Source organism: Hyposmocoma kahamanoa, unplaced genomic scaffold, assembly GCF_003589595.1.
Source record: "Hyposmocoma kahamanoa isolate Upper Pololo Valley unplaced genomic scaffold, ASM358959v1 100021, whole genome shotgun sequence".
Lineage (NCBI taxonomy): Eukaryota > Metazoa > Arthropoda > Insecta > Lepidoptera > Cosmopterigidae > Hyposmocoma > Hyposmocoma kahamanoa.
Window position 1 is genome coordinate 7,919,646 of NW_020653200.1, and position 18,297 is coordinate 7,937,942.

At 36.7% G+C, this 18,297-nt stretch overlaps 2 protein-coding genes across 7 annotated transcripts in view; both read right to left on the minus strand.

Annotated features, from left to right (window-relative positions):
* Nucleotides 1–2,757: 2,757 nt before the first annotated feature.
* Nucleotides 2,758–18,297, minus strand: part of LOC113227411 (gamma-aminobutyric acid receptor subunit beta-like) — a 38,986-nt gene continuing 23,446 nt past the window's right edge. The window contains exons 1-10 of one of the 6 annotated variants that reach the window (XM_026460356.1): nucleotides 12,013–12,027; nucleotides 10,367–10,434; nucleotides 9,873–9,940; nucleotides 7,459–7,685; nucleotides 7,239–7,321; nucleotides 5,452–5,589; nucleotides 4,692–4,976; nucleotides 4,314–4,501; nucleotides 4,091–4,225; nucleotides 2,758–3,259 (exon numbers count right to left, since the gene is read on the minus strand). In XM_026460356.1, coding sequence (XP_026316141.1) covers nucleotides 3,095–3,259; nucleotides 4,091–4,225; nucleotides 4,314–4,501; nucleotides 4,692–4,976; nucleotides 5,452–5,589; nucleotides 7,239–7,321; nucleotides 7,459–7,685; nucleotides 9,873–9,914 — 1,263 coding nt within the window. In that variant the 5' untranslated portion in view covers nucleotides 9,915–9,940; nucleotides 10,367–10,434; nucleotides 12,013–12,027 and the 3' untranslated portion in view covers nucleotides 2,758–3,094. Of the gene's footprint in view, nucleotides 3,260–4,090; nucleotides 4,226–4,313; nucleotides 4,502–4,691; nucleotides 4,977–5,451; nucleotides 5,590–7,238; nucleotides 7,322–7,458; nucleotides 7,686–9,872; nucleotides 9,941–10,366; nucleotides 10,435–12,012; nucleotides 12,114–18,297 lie in introns of those variants that run through there. The other 5 variants (XM_026460348.1, XM_026460334.1, XM_026460340.1 and 2 more) reach the window with 5 other exon arrangements.
* Nucleotides 5,451–6,504, minus strand: LOC113227446. Its single transcript, XM_026460375.1, has one exon. It carries the CDS (start codon nucleotides 6,034–6,036, stop codon nucleotides 5,575–5,577), a length of 462 nt encoding a protein of 153 aa, XP_026316160.1. The 5' UTR covers nucleotides 6,037–6,504; the 3' UTR covers nucleotides 5,451–5,574.

Below are 18,297 nucleotides of genomic sequence, written 5' to 3' on the forward strand. Positions count from 1 at the left end.
GCTTGTCAGATATTTGAGGGTATTCTGGTTGTTAAGGAAGGAAGAGAGTGTGGACATCTACACATTTATGCAAAACTTACATTAATGTGTTGAATACCAGAGACAACTTCCAACCAAAGCAACAGTGTTCCAATGCTCAATATGCCGTCCAACTACAAAGGGCCCATGTGATAAGTCTCGGTCGCCAGGCTTATCCTTAGCACAGTATCAGGTTGTCAAGTATTCATTGCTTACATTGAATATGTTAATAAGAATGGAAACCAACACCTTCCCATGGCCCCGAAATTTTCACGAAAAGTACCTACTAGCGAGCAAAAGAAGCTAACTTTCTAAATAGAGCTAATTCAGGAAAGCATACCATGAACTACTGTGCGACTAGTCTACTAATGTAAGGAAATATAAAATATTAAATCATAAATGAAAAACGTAATAACCACGTTCCGATGTCTTAGAAGCCTGAATAAAAATTTTATAGTGATTGAATACCTCACTTTAAATCACGTTGTCTATATTATGTTATGAATAAGAACTTCATAGGGCATTTCTATTGAAATAGATAAGAAAATTTTATGAAATAATTCAAAGCAGTAAATAATAGTTGTATATTTTGGTATTTAACTCGGAAAACAGAAGGTCAAACACAAAATTTGCGATTCTACGGAACTATCCTGAATAATTTGCAATATTCAGTATCCTGAATAATTATTAATTAATAAGTGAGTACCCATCACTATGTACTGTCTTTCAACCTGGAAGACAGCACTGCCGCTTTGCTGTAGCAATAGGCAAGTTGCGTAACCAGGCGGGATCTGCGCAGACAGAGAACCCTTTCGCCAGTAAAATATGAAATGCAATATCATTGACAGTTACGTGAACAGCCGATAAACTCAGTATTGTAATTGTTTTTGAAACTGATTGAGTAGTGAAATAGAAGTCCTACGAAGTATGCCAATTAATAAAGATATCGTTAAACTAGGGCGTTCAATCTCTATAGAACTGTTATTTAAACATCGATAATAAAGGTGTTTGACAATAATACAGTTTTTTACAATACTAATAACTTTCAGTTTTCAATATTACATTGGCATTTAGGTAACTGACGACCACATACTAAGCTATTGAAAATGCCTTTGTAAAACTTGACGTAAATACAGTTCAATATTAAATGGGGATATTTGACAGCTAGATTTACAGTTGTGAGGTCAGTCATGGGTACATTGATTACTTTGACAATTATTATTATACTTAAAGCTTGATTGAGCACACGACATCAAAAAAGTATTAGGTTTATTGTTTGAATATGCTTGACCAAGTAAAAAAACCTAACTTGCTATGTCTTATTTGATGCAAAACGAAATAGCAACTCTGTTTAAAATAAAGTATTTGAGTTATTAGAAAATAAACCTCTTTTAACTTCTTAACGTACGATGTCGAAATTTGAAATATTAAATAAAATGACATGTGCTATCCAAGCGTATTATAAACCGATTTTTTCACGAGACTATGTCTTTAGTGCATAATGAAATGTAAACAGTCACTTTAAGAAAGGTTTGATTATCAATCAATGTTTTTTAAAAATTCTTTTATTTTTGGGTGAGACAACGGTTTCGTTAACCTATGATGTAAGTATATCATAACTTTCTACGTAGCTAGCTGTCACTAAAATATATTGTATTTAATTCCATAATTGCTAAAATGTCTCCCTATATGAAATTACCTAACAGATATTTCGATTAAAATCGATTAATACGTACAAGGTACATGTTTGGAGTTAAAGTTATTTTTCTTCTAACGTGCTTGCCACTAGTGGAATGGCAGTAACGAGATTTAAAAAAAATGGGAAATGGTGGTATTCCATTTTACGCTAGCGCACTAAATGCAATTGATTTCTGACATGGCGTTTGTACTACTCATGAATGTTATTATTGTGCCTTATATTATAATATTTAATAAACTAATTATATCCATAAGTCCATTGTCAAAAAGTCGGCATGCATATATTAATCGAAAGCAAATTTAATTTTTAAACATTCACGAATCATTTACAAGTTACAACATAAAACTAATATTGAAATAAAATCATACAGGGTAATTAGAATGGTCTGCAACTACAGTCAAACAAAATAGGTACCTAAATATAATATTCTAACAGTAGATAATTAGCAAAGAATAAACAAATTGCTATCATTATAACAAATACAAAATTCTACTAAAACTAATCGTTTAAATCAAGCAGAAAAAGTTGAGCATTAGGTTCCAATTACAATTAGATAATATTACTACTCCACTCATTTTACCACACTAATAATAATTTGAAACTTTAAATTTGCGTGTAAAATATTTGAAAATCATTTACCGCACATCGATATTTTAGGAACTTTTACACTAGCTTCAAAATTTTTGGGCAATAAACGTATTAATATAAGTATACCAAAATAACGTACTTTCAAACGTAACGCATATCTGATCCTCATACAAAACGCTGACTCTAACATTGCTACGAAATCAATTATATTCCGATGGGATCAAATATCATCTCCATGCAGAATATAATACATACTAGTAGGCTTTTGGACTAGAACCTATTTTATACTACTTAATCAAAAAACAACACTGTTACTTTCACGTTAATTTTGTTCTAGGTTCATCATTGGCCTCTACGTCTTAACCGACGATTGAAACAGGGTTATTGTATAAGATAAGAAGTCCACCATGTGACACCTAAATGACAAAATTTTCAGTCGTTTGGTTTCTACTTCAGACTCCAAGAAGAATTTATCTTAGGTTTATACTTTCCTAATTATTCGTATTTTTCATGTTACTAATATATTTACATTTTCATACGATATTTTTAGTATATGTATAAAGTTAACACCTAGGCGTTATGTTATATCTACAAATTCTTTTTTGGAAATAATTAGCTAGTCATAAAATCTACAAATTACCGTGACGCTACCGATTCCTACATCGTTCGACATTTACACAATAGCAAGTTTTGGTTAATTTGCTTACTTTAATTGGATGACTTGTTTTGTTTCAAATTATTATCGAGGTATATTGGGTGGAAAAATAAGTGGATTTTAATCAGCGCCCTCTATTTATCTTCTTCCAGAAGAACCAAATCGTCAGCCACGACGTCGGATACGTGAAGGTATATGATCCAGTACATCAGGTTAAAGCATACGAAACACACCGGGAATACGATGCGCGAATACTTGTCTATATCCGACGGCGTCATGCCCAGTAGTTTGCTGATGTCCTGCAAATGAAAAGTATCTTTTTTACTTTTGTGGAGAACACACACGTAACCTACAAAAACAGTGAAGTAAATAACAGAGAAGATAATCTATATTCCTAAGGAGTCTTTCAGTTATGGCATAAGATTTTAAATTATATTTCGCATTGTTCATGAATATATCCAACTTAACAACAAATATATTCATTATAATATTTTTTACTTTAACTGACTCTGTGACCGAACGGTTATCATGCCGGACTGCCACGCGGAGGTCCCAGGTTAGATTCCTGGGCCGGGAGAAATATTTGTGTGGCCTACATTTATTTCTCTCGTGAGTTTGGGTGTAATTTGTGGTTGTCTATGTCTGCGTCCATGCCACCCGCGACACGGTTTCCCTAGTGCGGGGCTATGTTGAGTGTGTGCGTTATTCTTATTTCGTACTGTCGTAGAAAGCAACATAAGGAGCTGATTACTATTATAATGAATAATAACATTTCGAACAGCAAAGGCTTAGCTGAGAGAACGCATGCCAGGAGGCAAGCATTCAATATACGAATGTCGCCTCCAGCAAAACCCTCAAGAGTTTAATTCCCACCAGAGGGCTAAACAAATGAGTCTTAGCGAATCAAGTTTAGTTTACTAATTAGAACTTGCTTAAAGTGGTTTAAATTATCTTAGCTTAAAGTTATCTATCCCACTATAATATTTTGTTTTAAGTAATGATAAATAGTTTTTGAGTCGCACAGCATATTTATACAAAATTTTACGCAGTGAACATTTTTCGCAAAGCAGCGCATTTGGAAATTTAATAATGTAAATATACTTGTTAAGAGTAATAAGATATTTATTTACCTTGCCAGGATGAAGTATGTGGGGAGGTGGTCCTGGGTTCTCGTCGTCGCCTCCACTTCGTCCTCCATTTATAGTATTTTCTAACGTGCCGCCTTTCGAATGTGCTTTAGGGTCGTGGACTTTAAATCTCACCTCCTGGAAAAACATCGGAAACCATTTGAAACCGCAGGCAGATAACTGTCTAAATGATTAAATGCAATAAAAAAATAGCAAATGTAATTACCGAACAGCTTACCGAAGGCCTTCCCGGCGGACATCTCCCTAGAGTTCCCATTTTTGACAGAGTGTGCGGATCTCCTACTGGGCAGTCGACTGGTGGCAATTTCTTTTCGGACGCAATTTTCTGAATAGCCACAAATCTTTGCTTTCTCATCTGTATTCGTTTAGCCATATACCCCACAGTCGCGTATTCTGTAAAGATAGGAGAAAGTATTTGACATCGAAAATAATTATAGTCCAATAAGGTGCATTGCTAAAATTCAAATGGACTCGCTTTGCATAACTGTACAACATATAACTCGCCGGTGCACATAATATTTCATTAAAATAATAGATAAATCGCAATGCAGTACTATATGATTGAAACAAAAAGCCACATTACCTAATAGACTGGCGAAGACCATTACGAAGCAGGTGCCGAGATAGACGTCGATAGATTTGACGTATGAGATCTTCGGCAGAGCAGCGTTCGTGGACGACATAAGCGTGGTCATGGTCAACACGGTGGTGACACCCAAGGCTACTCTAGCCGGTGTTGCATTCCGATTCAACCAAAACGACACCCAGGATATGATTACAATCAGACCAGAAGGAATGTAGATCTGAATGAGATAGTACCCCATGGAGCGGACAAATTGTATTTCACATGCCAGTCTTGAATAGTTTCCTGAAAAATATCCGTAAGGATCGCTGAGAATATATTAGATTAATATTTGATACAGTAAAGTTGATAAATCCGTGTATACCGATTCGAGAAATCGGTATCTCCTGTATACAGCAGTTATATAAGTTATAACTTAGATTAGGTTAGAGTAACACACAGGTTTTTATTTCATAAATTTGCTCACATAATCAAAATCAGTTGCATCAATTAAAGTATGTCGTTGTAATTATCCGATTAAGTAATCGGTTTGAAGTAAACTTCAGAATTTATGTATGTATAATTAGTTAGATAGGTTAAGTCTCTATAGTTAATCACAAGGGCAAAATATTATGCATTAATATTGCTATGGTCACACCACTCAGTGTTAGGTGCAATAATACAAGCAGGACGTGAAAAGTATCGTGGCTGTTTCTGTCCAGTGTTTCACGTAGTGGTCTGTTTTATAGTTTTAGGGACATTTACCCGCGACCCCAGGTACCTGTGGTAAGAGATATCTCCATAGCTCGCTGGCGATGACCGAGCACCTTGAACTGCGGCAGCGACACCTCACTCGACACGCCCACAGAGTTAGGGCCCTCGTTCCACTTGTATCGGATGTCCCTCATGGTGTAGCCGACTGTGCGCAGCGGATACATAAATGAAATAGCCCCAGGCCCATCGCAATGGGTTTTGCGACTCGAGTCGACACTCGGTCGGGGTTAGAGCGGGGGAGTCGCGAGCCAAATTCGCGCGTCTTGTCGTGCGATTGTTGTGTCAAGTTTAGCGTGTGTGCTAGTGTCGCGGTATCGATCGTCTGCACACGAGCTGAGGGAGACGGGGTCGGTGGCGGAGCGATGGAACAGTGCTGGGACAGCAGGCGTTGCGATTGGTTACCTGTGGTGAGTGTTACAACAGTGGCGCGTTGCCGGTGGCCAAGTACACGAAACTGCGGCAGTTGCACCTCGTTGCTCATACCGACGCTTGATAATCCGTCTTTCCAGTGGTACCGAATGTCTCTCATTGTGTACCCGACTCCGGAGACATGCCAAACACACAAAACGCTATCACTTACGCTGCGAAGCATCGCGTATCCCTCATCCACACGGCCGCGGCTGTGACGAGGAAATGACTCGCGGGCGCAAATGGCGAGATAACGGAGTAGGTCCGAGCATTAGGTTTAAACTTATATCAACACGCATGCTCGGATCAACTCCAAATGGATGATAGAAAAATATAAATTCACTAATTCAACATACTAAGGTGATAACAGGCGGAAGTAACAGGAAACGAATAATGATCAGAAGTAAAAGTTATTCTATAATAAAGTACGGTAAGTGTTTGAAATTAAAATGATAATAGTATAGTGCATCATCATATGATGTATGAGTAGATGAGCAAGCGTAGGTCATGCAGAGCAGCAGGTCGGGTGTGGTGCTTTGCGGGCGAAGCGACGCGATCTGCGTGCGTGGGTGTGTAGGAGCGCCAGACACCGGAGGCCGCGCGGCGCGTGTTACACGCTCCGTCTGGTCGTTGGTTGTGCAGACCCCAAGGGCGCGGGTGCCACCGTCCCCCGCCTCCTTCGGCCCGCTCAGCTGTCGCAGCGTCGATGTCTCAATATCATTTCTTTCGCTTTATGCTTGTGAGAACAAGGCTTACTATTTTACGAGTCTGCCTTCTGCGGATGCTGTATGCGAGAAGGAGACGTTCCCACATATGAGAACACGAGGGAAATCACAGCACGTGTCGACGATTAATTTGTACGCTTGTGCTGAGAGGATATATCCCTGAGTAGCATCTGTGATACAAGAAAGTGGTCACAACACAATAACATTAAGGCTAGTGATAAATTTGCATTGTGGAAAAGATTTAAATTAATGATTGCTTTAGGTGAGCACGATACACACGCATAGTTTTAAAATACAACCATTTGAATTATTTTTCTATCATCGATCAGTAATTACCCAATGAACGAATTGTCTCGCCCTAAATAGTAAGTGGAAGTAAATTTTCTCGAATTAAATGTAATCAATCATTGTAAAGGTAAAATTAAAGTTGTAAAGTTAAAAAATGAGAAAAAAAATACGCGAATATTTTGCACGTCATGAAGCGTGTATTTACCAAATTGATTATTACCACAATTACTAATTACATTTTGTAGCTTTCCTTAAGTGTATAAAGTGTTAAACGCATAATAATGTATTTCTTATAATCAGTTTTCCGTATTGGATCTGTGTCATTGACTGTTTTGAGAACACCACACAATAAGGGATAGTGTAAAGTACTTACAACTCTCGATCTCTATGTGGCACAACTGCCGGTCCATTGGAAAGTATTGCAGGTTCATGGGACATGATGCTGTGATTGTTAATCTGGAAAAAATCATCGGTGACAACTTTATATAGACCTATATTTTAGAGGAGAATACATAATGAGGTATCTACTGTAATTGGTACTTCTTATATGGATGAGAGCTGAACAATTTTAAAATTGTGTTTGTATACTTTACCTGATACTTCTAGTAATTGAGCCTGAATAATGGATACGTATGAATTCGTTGCTAGTGGTGGCTATGTGGAAATAAGATTGCTTCTCATTAACAAAGAACGTATCTGGCACCCATATGTTCTTAATGAACTCGGAACCAACTGACAATGTTTCAACGCCTGGCCTTTTTTTGTACGCTAGTCGCGGATCCGTCCAAAACTGTCTGAAGTAAAAATCCAACGTGAAATCCTGAAGAGAAAAATGGCTATTTTTATTTTTATTGATTACAGTGCAGTCAATGTGAATATATCAATTTGTGAAGCGAACGGAAAATGACAATGAAAGTAAAATTTGAAATGAATTGGATAATGTAATTTTCTAAAGTCGAAATTATGTTCAACTTCAAGTTACTCTTTGTAATTTAATCAAAATAGGATTATTCAATTGAGTGAAATATCACTTATGGGTAAATTCAACTATAACTTAGTAAACATCTAACATATGCATGCTTTGTTTAAAAAAAAATTGAATTTATGTATTGTTGGATACATATTTCGACAGTTGACGAAAAAACTAAAATATAAGAGTTAGGTACAACATTAGATTTAAGTACAGTAGGACCGACGCTAGGCTCTGGCAACTTCTGATAGTCACTTTGAGTATACAATATACATATAGACACTGTACTACATCCAATAGACATATTGAGCGGTAAGCTTAAACAAATAAAATGTGCACACAGTGTAATTGTGACATGAAGCCTAGAGAACACAGGTGAGGTCTAAGAATGAACAGGTAGGTAGGTGCTCTAAGTGACAGGAACGGGCGAGGTGAGTGGGTGGCGGCGCAGGCGGGCACCCACGGCTCGATAGAGGAAATTCTCTTATATTGAAGCTATCAAGCCGGCACGTATACAAGTTGCCACGAATAGTTTGGACCATGTTTATGGAACAAATTAACTTCATTAATGTGCTCGAATCGCGAATGTGCGACTTGTAAAACACAACCTCCCCCCCTAGGGCCATGGGTCACGTCTCGCTGTGACCTTCCCAACCTTGATTTGGTTTCCACTTCGGGGTCCTTCACCCAAACATATGCCTATCGAACTCTGCCAGCTTCTCAACATTGGGACACCGACATGTTTCCTATAATCAATTATTATAGGATAAATCAAGAATAATAACACTGAAACAAAAACGTAAGCATAGGAACTCAATAGGTTCACAGCGAAAAAAATGACGTTCAGTTTCGTGGGCTCCATCAAATTAAAGCGACAGTACTAAATAAGTTAAACCTAAATCTTTACGTCACCTTATGTGTTAATAAGGATCACGTATTTTTTTATTTCGTGAACCTTCCGGTACATTGAACCCATTAAGTTTAATTGATAGACAATACATTGATTTTTTGGTACATTCTTTCGGTGTTCCAATTTACTGGAGAGCGTAGAAAGATAACGATTATATTGGCAAATATATAAGTAGATACACATATACGTACAAACACAACAAACTACAAAATAAGTCACGATAAGAATTTTTACAGTCGTCGCAAATCCATAGAGCTTAGAAAACAGCACAGTGATAATTAATAAATTCACAAAATGCTGACTTCGTTTCTTTTTTAAGATCATTATGTGATCTGAATATATTATATTCCAAATGTTAGAGATGAATATTTACGCACGATGTCTAGTGATGAGAGTCTGTTGATTTCGGTGCGAAATTCTAATTGTTATAAACTCTAAAAACATTATTATGTTCTTAGAGTTTATTCATTCTTTCTTAGAATAATAATAATATTAAATCTATAGACCAAAATTCAAGGATGTTTTATAAAAGCTACTTTTTTGAACCGGGGAATGAAGTTCTGTTACGGTTTTCATATGTTACGTTTTATATCCCGGAAAAGTCAATAAAAATCAGAAGCATACGAATCATACCATCAAATATAGGTAATCAATCCCTACATTGATATCATTTATTTTCGTTACAATTTACCATATCAAATGCCTTAGGAAATTTTCCTCTGGATCCCTCTTAAAAAATATGGAAACATTACGTTTTGTTACGAAACATTCTAATGCAATGCAATACGCAATAATGCAATGCGGATTACAGACAGAACAAACTTTTCGGAAACATTATGTAGAACAGACGTCATCACTGCATTTCCATATAGCAGCAACTTTGGAGTTACGAGTACTGCTGGAAGTAATAACTGCTTTTCTTATTATGATGTCTTAATTTATTTTTGGGATATACATGAGAATACAGGGACACATAATAAGAAAGCAAGTGGGCGGGCGAAGGGCGAATTTGCTCCACCAAAACGCGAACATGCTCGCAGCCTCGTGTCTGGGGCTGCTCGGTCGCCGCGGCACAGAGCGCGCGACCGGAGCGACCGAGACAAGCGTGAGCTGACAGGGGCGAGTACCATGAGCACTTCGGAGACGGAGCTGATAGAGAGCACATACATGGTGACGCCCACCTCCACTGGCGGACCTGCAATCAAGCCCAATTGTGAGTCGCGTGCGCGCCTCGCGCCGTGAAAACCAAACCAGAGGACGGTGACATGCCCCATCGCCAGTGACGGGCAAGGCGGGGGGGACGCGAGGGGCGCGGGGTGCGCACGGGTGCTGGGCATTCACAGCAAGCGCACGCGTAGCAATGGGCGTCGTCGTACGGGCAGCAAGCGCCTTCAGCTGCGCACCCGCCAGCGCCACGTGACTTCGATAGATGCTACAACACGCGCCCGATATAGCATAACAAAAAGTGTCGCATTGCTACGCGCCTAGTGATTAAGTATTTATTGCGATCGAACCGTGGACACGGGTGCTACGATGAACGGTTTGATGCTGGTGATTGTACTAAAGGACGAAATCTTGCTATGTATGCGCTGTGTCATTAAAGATTGCTTTGAAAGAATACCATTTTCACTTCAGACAGAGAGCTGATGGAGAGCACGTACATGGTAACCCCCACTTCCACGGGTGGTCCTGAAAACGACATAATATACAACACATGACAAGTGTTAAATACGTACTCATTCTCTGAGTTTATAGACGTCAGACGCTCTGCACCTTTTTTGTACCTAAATATATACGCGGATGACACAGCTGACAAAATTTCAAATAATGAATTATAATGTACCGCGACTCTTGTATGTAGGCTGACCCAATTCCCATATTATGTTCATCTTAAAATTGAGGATTATGTAATGAGTGGACAAAAGCAAAAATGTTCTTTGTATAGTACTGGTAAGTATCCCAACTAAAATAGGCTATATATACTCAGCATTGCAGTATGATAGTGAATGAGGACAAAAATAAAATTTAACGTCCTTTACGTTTATGTGTTCTTTTATTTTTCAAATATTTTAAATTTATATACAAAGATTTTTTTGCTTGTTACTTCTATTGGAAATTTTATATAGTGTTCTGTGTATTCCCTTTTTTTGCTTACAATTCGAGTGTTACAATATACTTAAATGACAGTCTAATATTAGGTAAAAAGTCTGCAATTTTATCTGAAAACGCCGGGAGCGTACGGATACGTTTATTGCGTGGGCTAGCTACTAGTGTACTTTTTTCTAATAAATTTGTTTCATCCATTATCCTCTGCTACTTATCCTTGAATAACTACAAACACATATTAAAAACCCTATTCTTATATAATTATGTACGTATAGTAGAGTCCTCATAACTATGTCTTTGTTTTGGCATGAAAAATGTATCTAGTAACTAAATTTGAATACATTCTGTTTTAAAAAGTAAATATCAACTCTACCTACATAGGTTTAGTTTACATTTTCATCCAAATATTTTGTTAAATAAAACATTTAGTGATAGATTCAACTAAATATCATAGTCCAACTAAATGACGGTAAATATAATAAATAATAAATAAAATAATATTAGCTGTCAATTTCACTGAAATTTGGATAAAGTAAGGATTTGATATCATGATTTAAAACTTCTATGGGTATAAAATAGTTGATAGATATGGATGGAATTCTGAATAGTAATGGTGAGATTTTGCAAATCAAATTGGATTTTCGAATACTATAATATAATTATCTCACCTCAACATTCAGAAACAGACAAACAGAAACCCTTATATCAATTATTCATAGTTAAAAAATAATCTTTAATGTGTAGTATACCCATTTTACATTAATGTTTGGAATATTAAACCTTACACTTCCCTGTTATTTAGAGTTAATGTACAAACAGAGTTATATAAAGAGCCATTAGCTTTTAACGGTTGGCTTATGAACAGGAATTTTTAACGAAAAAAAATTTTTCTCCAAACAAAATGTTTACCATCTAAAATGTAGCGCTGGTTCTATTTCGTTCCTGTTCTTTTTTTTTTAATTTAATTTATTTAAATTAATTACATAGATCGTTCTTTAATTAACACCTTAAGTGGAAAATTACTTTTTAATTATTATATTAGAGAAAAAACATTATCACAATGCAATTGAAATATAGACATTAACGCTTTGGACCTACAATTAGCTTGTATTGAAATTTACAATGGTTCTTAACGAAAATAAATCTCATGGCTGTACTAACCTCCATAGTTTGGCCTTACTCTTTTGTCGTAACTTATACTAAAGGAATCCAAAATAGCGGATATATTGACATCGCCGAACATGCCACCCCCACCGGCACCCCTGTGAAGAGAAAAAGTTCGGTTATTTGCTTGACATAACAGTTTTACGAACTTTTAAAAAGTACCCTTATTTTAAGATGCATTGCTGTAAATAGAGTCCACAACCTATATTTCGGGAGTATATGATATGTTTACTGGAGATTAGGGTTACCAAATTTAGAAAAGTTGAGACAAAGGTGAGAGATCATCCAATTTAGACTACCTAATAATTTGTCATTTTGCATTACAGTAACTTAAAAAATGCTCTGTAAAATGTTTATGCTTTTGTTTTTATAATTTATTCATATTAAGTTGCTTTGTATAATTTTTTAGTACGTTATGCCATATTATATTTTTAATATTTTGACTTGACTTACTTTTTTACATTTATGATAACAAGTGACAAGATGAACAAGTCGTACGCCTGGTGGTAAGCGACACGCCTGTCCATAACAGTTGAAATGCCACTCAGAGCTTTAAATCGCAAAGATCTGAGAGGCACAGCCATTGAGACATAAGTTGAGAAGTCCCATGTGCATGTAATTTCACCAACACCCTTACCCTTCAAAACTGGATCGCAGTAATGCTCACATTACTGCTTGGCGGCAGAAATAGGTTAGGTGGCAATACTTCCTTGTACAAATTCTTTCACAAGGAGCTCTACTACTACGAAACTGATATTATGCTATATACCACCACAGGACTGTTAGGCTGAAGACCCGCTTCAGAAATAGAAATAAAGCTCCAGTATAACTCTTAAAACCGATTCTAATTTATTGCTTGTATCAATAATTTTAAAAACGTGGTTGCTTATACAGACAGTTTCAATAGCATTTATAACAAACATGGTTTTGTCAACTCACTATGGAAAAGTAGTAAAAACTGACAATTTATTCTAAGATCCAAAAATATATAACTGAAATGGATCTTAAGATTGTTATTTTTTTTAAATTCCGCATACCTACACGTTATACAATCAATATCTTTTATAATTACGTATATATTATACTTTGGCCGGGCAGCTGCACTTATCGAAGATTTTCGTACCTTCTGACAGTCATCAAATGAGAGGAGAAAAATTCACATGTGGTGGCCATCCTGGAAAATGGCGAACCAAAATTTCAATCGTACAGATTCTTATTGTACGCCTCTGTACACAACCGCGTGCCAAATTTCAGCCGGATCGGACCACTTTTTTTTCGGACCTCCATTTTGAATATGCCATCTCGAAAAAATTAGTCACCGACATTTGGCCCCAGCTACCCTCTATGACATTTGGTCGAGCATCTTTCACCTATCTCTGATAGTTTTCGAGATTTAAGGCTGTGAATTTTGTAAGACGGCCATCCTGTTTTTCGAATTTCGAATTTTTTTCACTTGCGGTAGAGACTATCCAAGATGGCGGTCAATTTTGGTTCAGCGACCCTTCTGGTAGGTAACATACCTTGGCCGCACAGCTATCTAGCCCAGTTTTCGAAGGCTTTGGCTTTTTCTGGTACTCACCGGACTCATCCGGCCACGTCACCCGTACATCATTTCGACTCTCTACGACTCCTTCTGGGCGACCCATTATGTCGATGGCTTAATCAGTCAGTCGGCTTTTCAGTCAATCAGTCACTGGTAATAAGCTTTATATAGTACACCCTTACCTATTTCTGTTGCCAAGCAGTAATGTGCGCATCACTGCGTTCCGGTTTTGAAGGGTAAGGGTGCTGGTGAAATTACAGGCTCTCGGGACTTGTCAACTTATGTCTCAGGGTGATGGACGTAGTAGAAGTGTCCATCAGATCGTTGCGATTTAAAGTTCTGGGTGTCACTGCTACTGCTATAGACATCAGTGCCACTCTTTGTATCATAAAAAAAATCGACTTCATTATTACATATTTTAGCATAGATTTCAACTTTTTCTAAAGTGTTTATGAGGTTAAGTATAAAGTTTTCAATGTAGTTTTGTATTTCCTGGCGTTATTTGATCGCTACCATAAATTCTTGTGTTTAAATTAATGTTGAAATCATTTTATAAACACATTTAACTCAAATTATTACCACCAAAATTACAAATGTGAAATGTAATGTTGAAATATACAGAACATAATAAGTTATAATAAATTAATAATGTTGTCAAGTGGGATCATGAATAATTGATCTTAAACCGATGCTTCCGGTTACTAAATTGAATTGTCAGCATGAAAATTACATGACGAATATTAAGCTTTGCTATACCTGCATTGTTAAGTTGTAATACATTCTATCATCTATATAGGTATGACAACCGAAGGTATAACATCTACAAATAGCACTAGTCTGAATAATTTTATCAAAGCCCCCATCCACATTCCCCTTTTCGCAAGAACAAATCTCTACATAATTTAGTTCATATTACGTAATCAAATCGATACGGATATGCCGAAAAGGACCGTTGTGGAATTTCCTATCCAGTCTCGCATGTCCTTATTACAACCTTATTGCTTTCTCCCTCAGAATACAAAATTCAAATGAACGTGAAAGGAGCAAATCAACCGTAGTACAGTTGATGTAGTTAGTGATTGGTTTAACGGTTTTCCAAAGATACCTATTTAACAAATATAAGTATTCAAGATTGTGCACTTATTGTGCACCACTGACACGTTGCGGTGCACTGTCTTGTCTGCTCTATGTGTTAATGTGGCAACCTGCTACGTAAATTACACTGCAAATGCATTTAGCTACCACGTTGTTCTCAGCACATCTTCGCTACGGGTCTAAAATTACGTAGCTTGCTCATATAATACGCACTGTATATTTATAAGTATATTGTATCGCGAGACAGCAGGAAACGAACTGAGGCATCCAACTGTATCAGTTTCACCGCAATAGAACGGCATTATTATGCACTATGGAGATAATATTTAACTGACGCAGTGCTCGAATGGACTTTCATTCATAATGTAGAATACTATAGCGGCGTGGGAATGAGCTCTGTACATTTAAACTGACAATGGTACAGTTACTTTGTGTACATATATACGATTAATATAAACCAGATACTGCGTTCGGCCGCTGCCCGTGCATCAACTTACCGTTATATTTATTGAGCTTAATTGTTACAAGTTGGTAATGAAAATTTTTTTTCGGATGTAAATCGCGTATATTTGTTTTGTCTAACATTTTGGTTGGTTTGAAAAAACAAATATGTATTAAACAAAAGATATGAGGACGAGCGCGAAAACTAACGTGTACAAGAGTGTGTTTAAGAGTAAGGATTTGTTTTTACTAGCAATATAGCTCCTTGTGAAAGAGATCGTCCAGGGAAGTACTGCTACCTTACCTATTTCTGCTGCCAAGCAGTCATGTCAGCATTACTGTGTTCTGGTTTTGATATTATTGTACAAAAAAATATTATTACAAAAAAAAAGATTTTTTTTTAATGATACCAAGTATCGGGATGAACACGTCGGGCACCTGGTGGTAAACGATTCGCCTATCCATAGCAGTAGCAGTGCCACTCAAAGCTTTAAATCGCAAAGATCGAAGGGGCACTGCCACGGCGCCCGTCACCCTGATGTATAAGTTAACAAATCCCATGTGCCTGTAATTTCACCAGCACCCTCACTCTTCAAAACCGGGACGCAGTAATGCTCACACTGCTTGACGGCATAAATATGCAAGGTGGCAGTACTTCCCTGGACGAACTCTGTCACAAGGAGCTCTACTATAACTAAAAGGGTGTTGGGACAACCCCAAGCCACACGAACCCTTCCAATTTCGTACGAAATATTAATAAATATAATCAAAGACAAAACTCTTTTAAACGGTTTACGTAGATCGCTTTTCCGATACCAGATTATGTTAATAAACAAGTAATAATCCAAATCTTCCCATCGGTTAATAAAAGAACGGTTTGTAACATCAGAATTGTCCATTACGATCGCAGCGAACAGCGACGGTTTTTTACAAATTCATCGAGGCTTATCGCCTCCGGCAAGTTTGATTTCAAACTTTCGCATAGTGCGGAAGGAAGCCTTTGTGTATCTTCGTAGTTTAAGAAAAGTTACTTCGGATGTTCGCTGCACGAAAATTTCATTTACTTAGATATAATAAAATAATACACTAAGAACAGGACAGTAGGACAGTCCCTTGGTATTATTAAAATTAAAAGAACACAAATATCTAATTTTAGTTAAAAAAAACCTGAGTAATGGACGAAGATATTTTTCATAACGAGTTTACGTAATTTATTTAACAGAAACAAGTACAAGTTACGAAATACAAATTGTATAGGTGCTTAATACATTTTACTTAAAGTAACAATTCAGTGAAAAAAAAAAAGAAAAAATTGTGGTGTTTTCAAAGCGATGGTGCTTCAGTTGCTTTCGACGGAATACTCGAGTGTGAGAGTGCTCGGAGCTTCCCAATTAATATTTTTAACGCTTCATTTAAAAATCAAAGGAAAATAAGTAAACAGTGGTAAGAGCATTGAAGTGCTAACCCTGAAATGAATATTGAGTTTCGTTTCAGAAACATCTTTATGAAATGTAGAATAGAATAAATAATGTTGATTTAAAGAATAACATTTTCTATGTGACGTCAAAGTAGTTTTGGCAGACAATACTGTAATAAAAATTAATATAATTTTGCTTTTAGGTCATGGAACAGACAAGAATATAAAGTATGTACCTATCATTCATCATTATCATCTCATTTATACATCCCACTACCAGGCGCGGGTCTCCTTTCAGGCGAGGGTTTAGGCCATAGTCCGCCACGCTGGCCCAATGCGAGTTGGTGACTTGAAACGTTTTCCAAGAGTTGAGAACCTTCTTCGACGTGCAGGTTTCGTCGCGATGTTTTCTCAAGGCAAATTTCAAATGAAATGCCACGTGCCTGTCCACCGTACTAACTATGGAAAAAATTAAACGCAATCACGTATAGGATACACTTACAATACATATTTTGCAGACTTAGACCCTTTTAAATTAAATAAGACTCGTTACAAATTCATGTTAATTAAGAAATTAGAGGAAAATCTATCATAACTATAATAATATGAATACGTAAACACACGCTCATACACACGCGCACAAATACACACACACACACACACACACACACACACACACACACACACACACACAGCACCATTGTCACTGACTTCCCTATACACAAACCACCTAACTATACACCATATTGTGTCTACCACCTACTTCTTAAATTTAAGATACCTTTTGTTTTTTCTTAGTGGATACAATTACTATTTTTTATGTTTAAATTCTTTTTACCGACTACCTTCTAAATAACACGGGGCGATCTGATAATGGCTTTACAAACAAATATAATTTATTTTATTATATACTTATATATACATATTACTTTAAGAAACGCCGTTGATTGTCTGAAATAAATAAATTAGGCTACCAAGACTTCTATATGTACTATAACACTAATAATTACTAAGTATCTCGATTTGGCCCACGAGATCACCGACTTATGGGATATAGCCTCCAATGATTTATTCCGTATTGTTTAGTCCGTAAACAGTTTAATTCCAGCCAGCAGGATCGTTATCAATTTGGGTCGATTGGATATCTGTTTTATGTAGCTTCCAGCGCAAATACAGAAAGTGGTACCTCTCGATATGGTACGTGTCGTTTGCCGTTTCTTGAACCTGAGTCCTTGAACAGTGAGTACCTCCACGCCGTGTAAAAATACAAAATTTAGCTTTTGATCTATTTAATAAGTCTACAAAAAGACACGAAATGATAAATAAACATTTTATAAAAACTAGCAATGTTAAATGAATCTATCACCCGTGACATGGAGTCCATAAAAATAACTCACACACTAGTGTAAATATCAAAAAAAAATTAACTGTTTGTGTTGAGTAGCAGATGGTTTCGTTCAATGTCGTATTAACATGTAACTAGTGCTATTAGGCTAAAATATGAAATGTTAGGAATATGTTGTGTGTCTGTTTGAGTTACATAGAAAAATATTATACATATAAGAACGGCAAGAAGATTCTCAGTCTAAGGCTGAGATTTACAAAACGAACTTTGACTTCGACTAAGGAAAGATGGCGAGGTAAATTTACAAAACGAACCTTGTCCAAGTTTAAGCAAGAACTGATGAAATGAAACTATTTTTCCGGATTTAAATCGCGTATATTTGTTTTTTCAAACAAACCGACGTTTCGGGCCCTTTACAGGTCCCATGGTCACGGTTGACAA

What these genes read in the sequence shown, in the direction of transcription:
- LOC113227446 (XM_026460375.1), bottom strand. Translation starts at nt 6,036, where the DNA reads ATGCTTCGCAGCGTAAGTGATAGCGTTTTGTGTGTTTGGCATGTCTCC.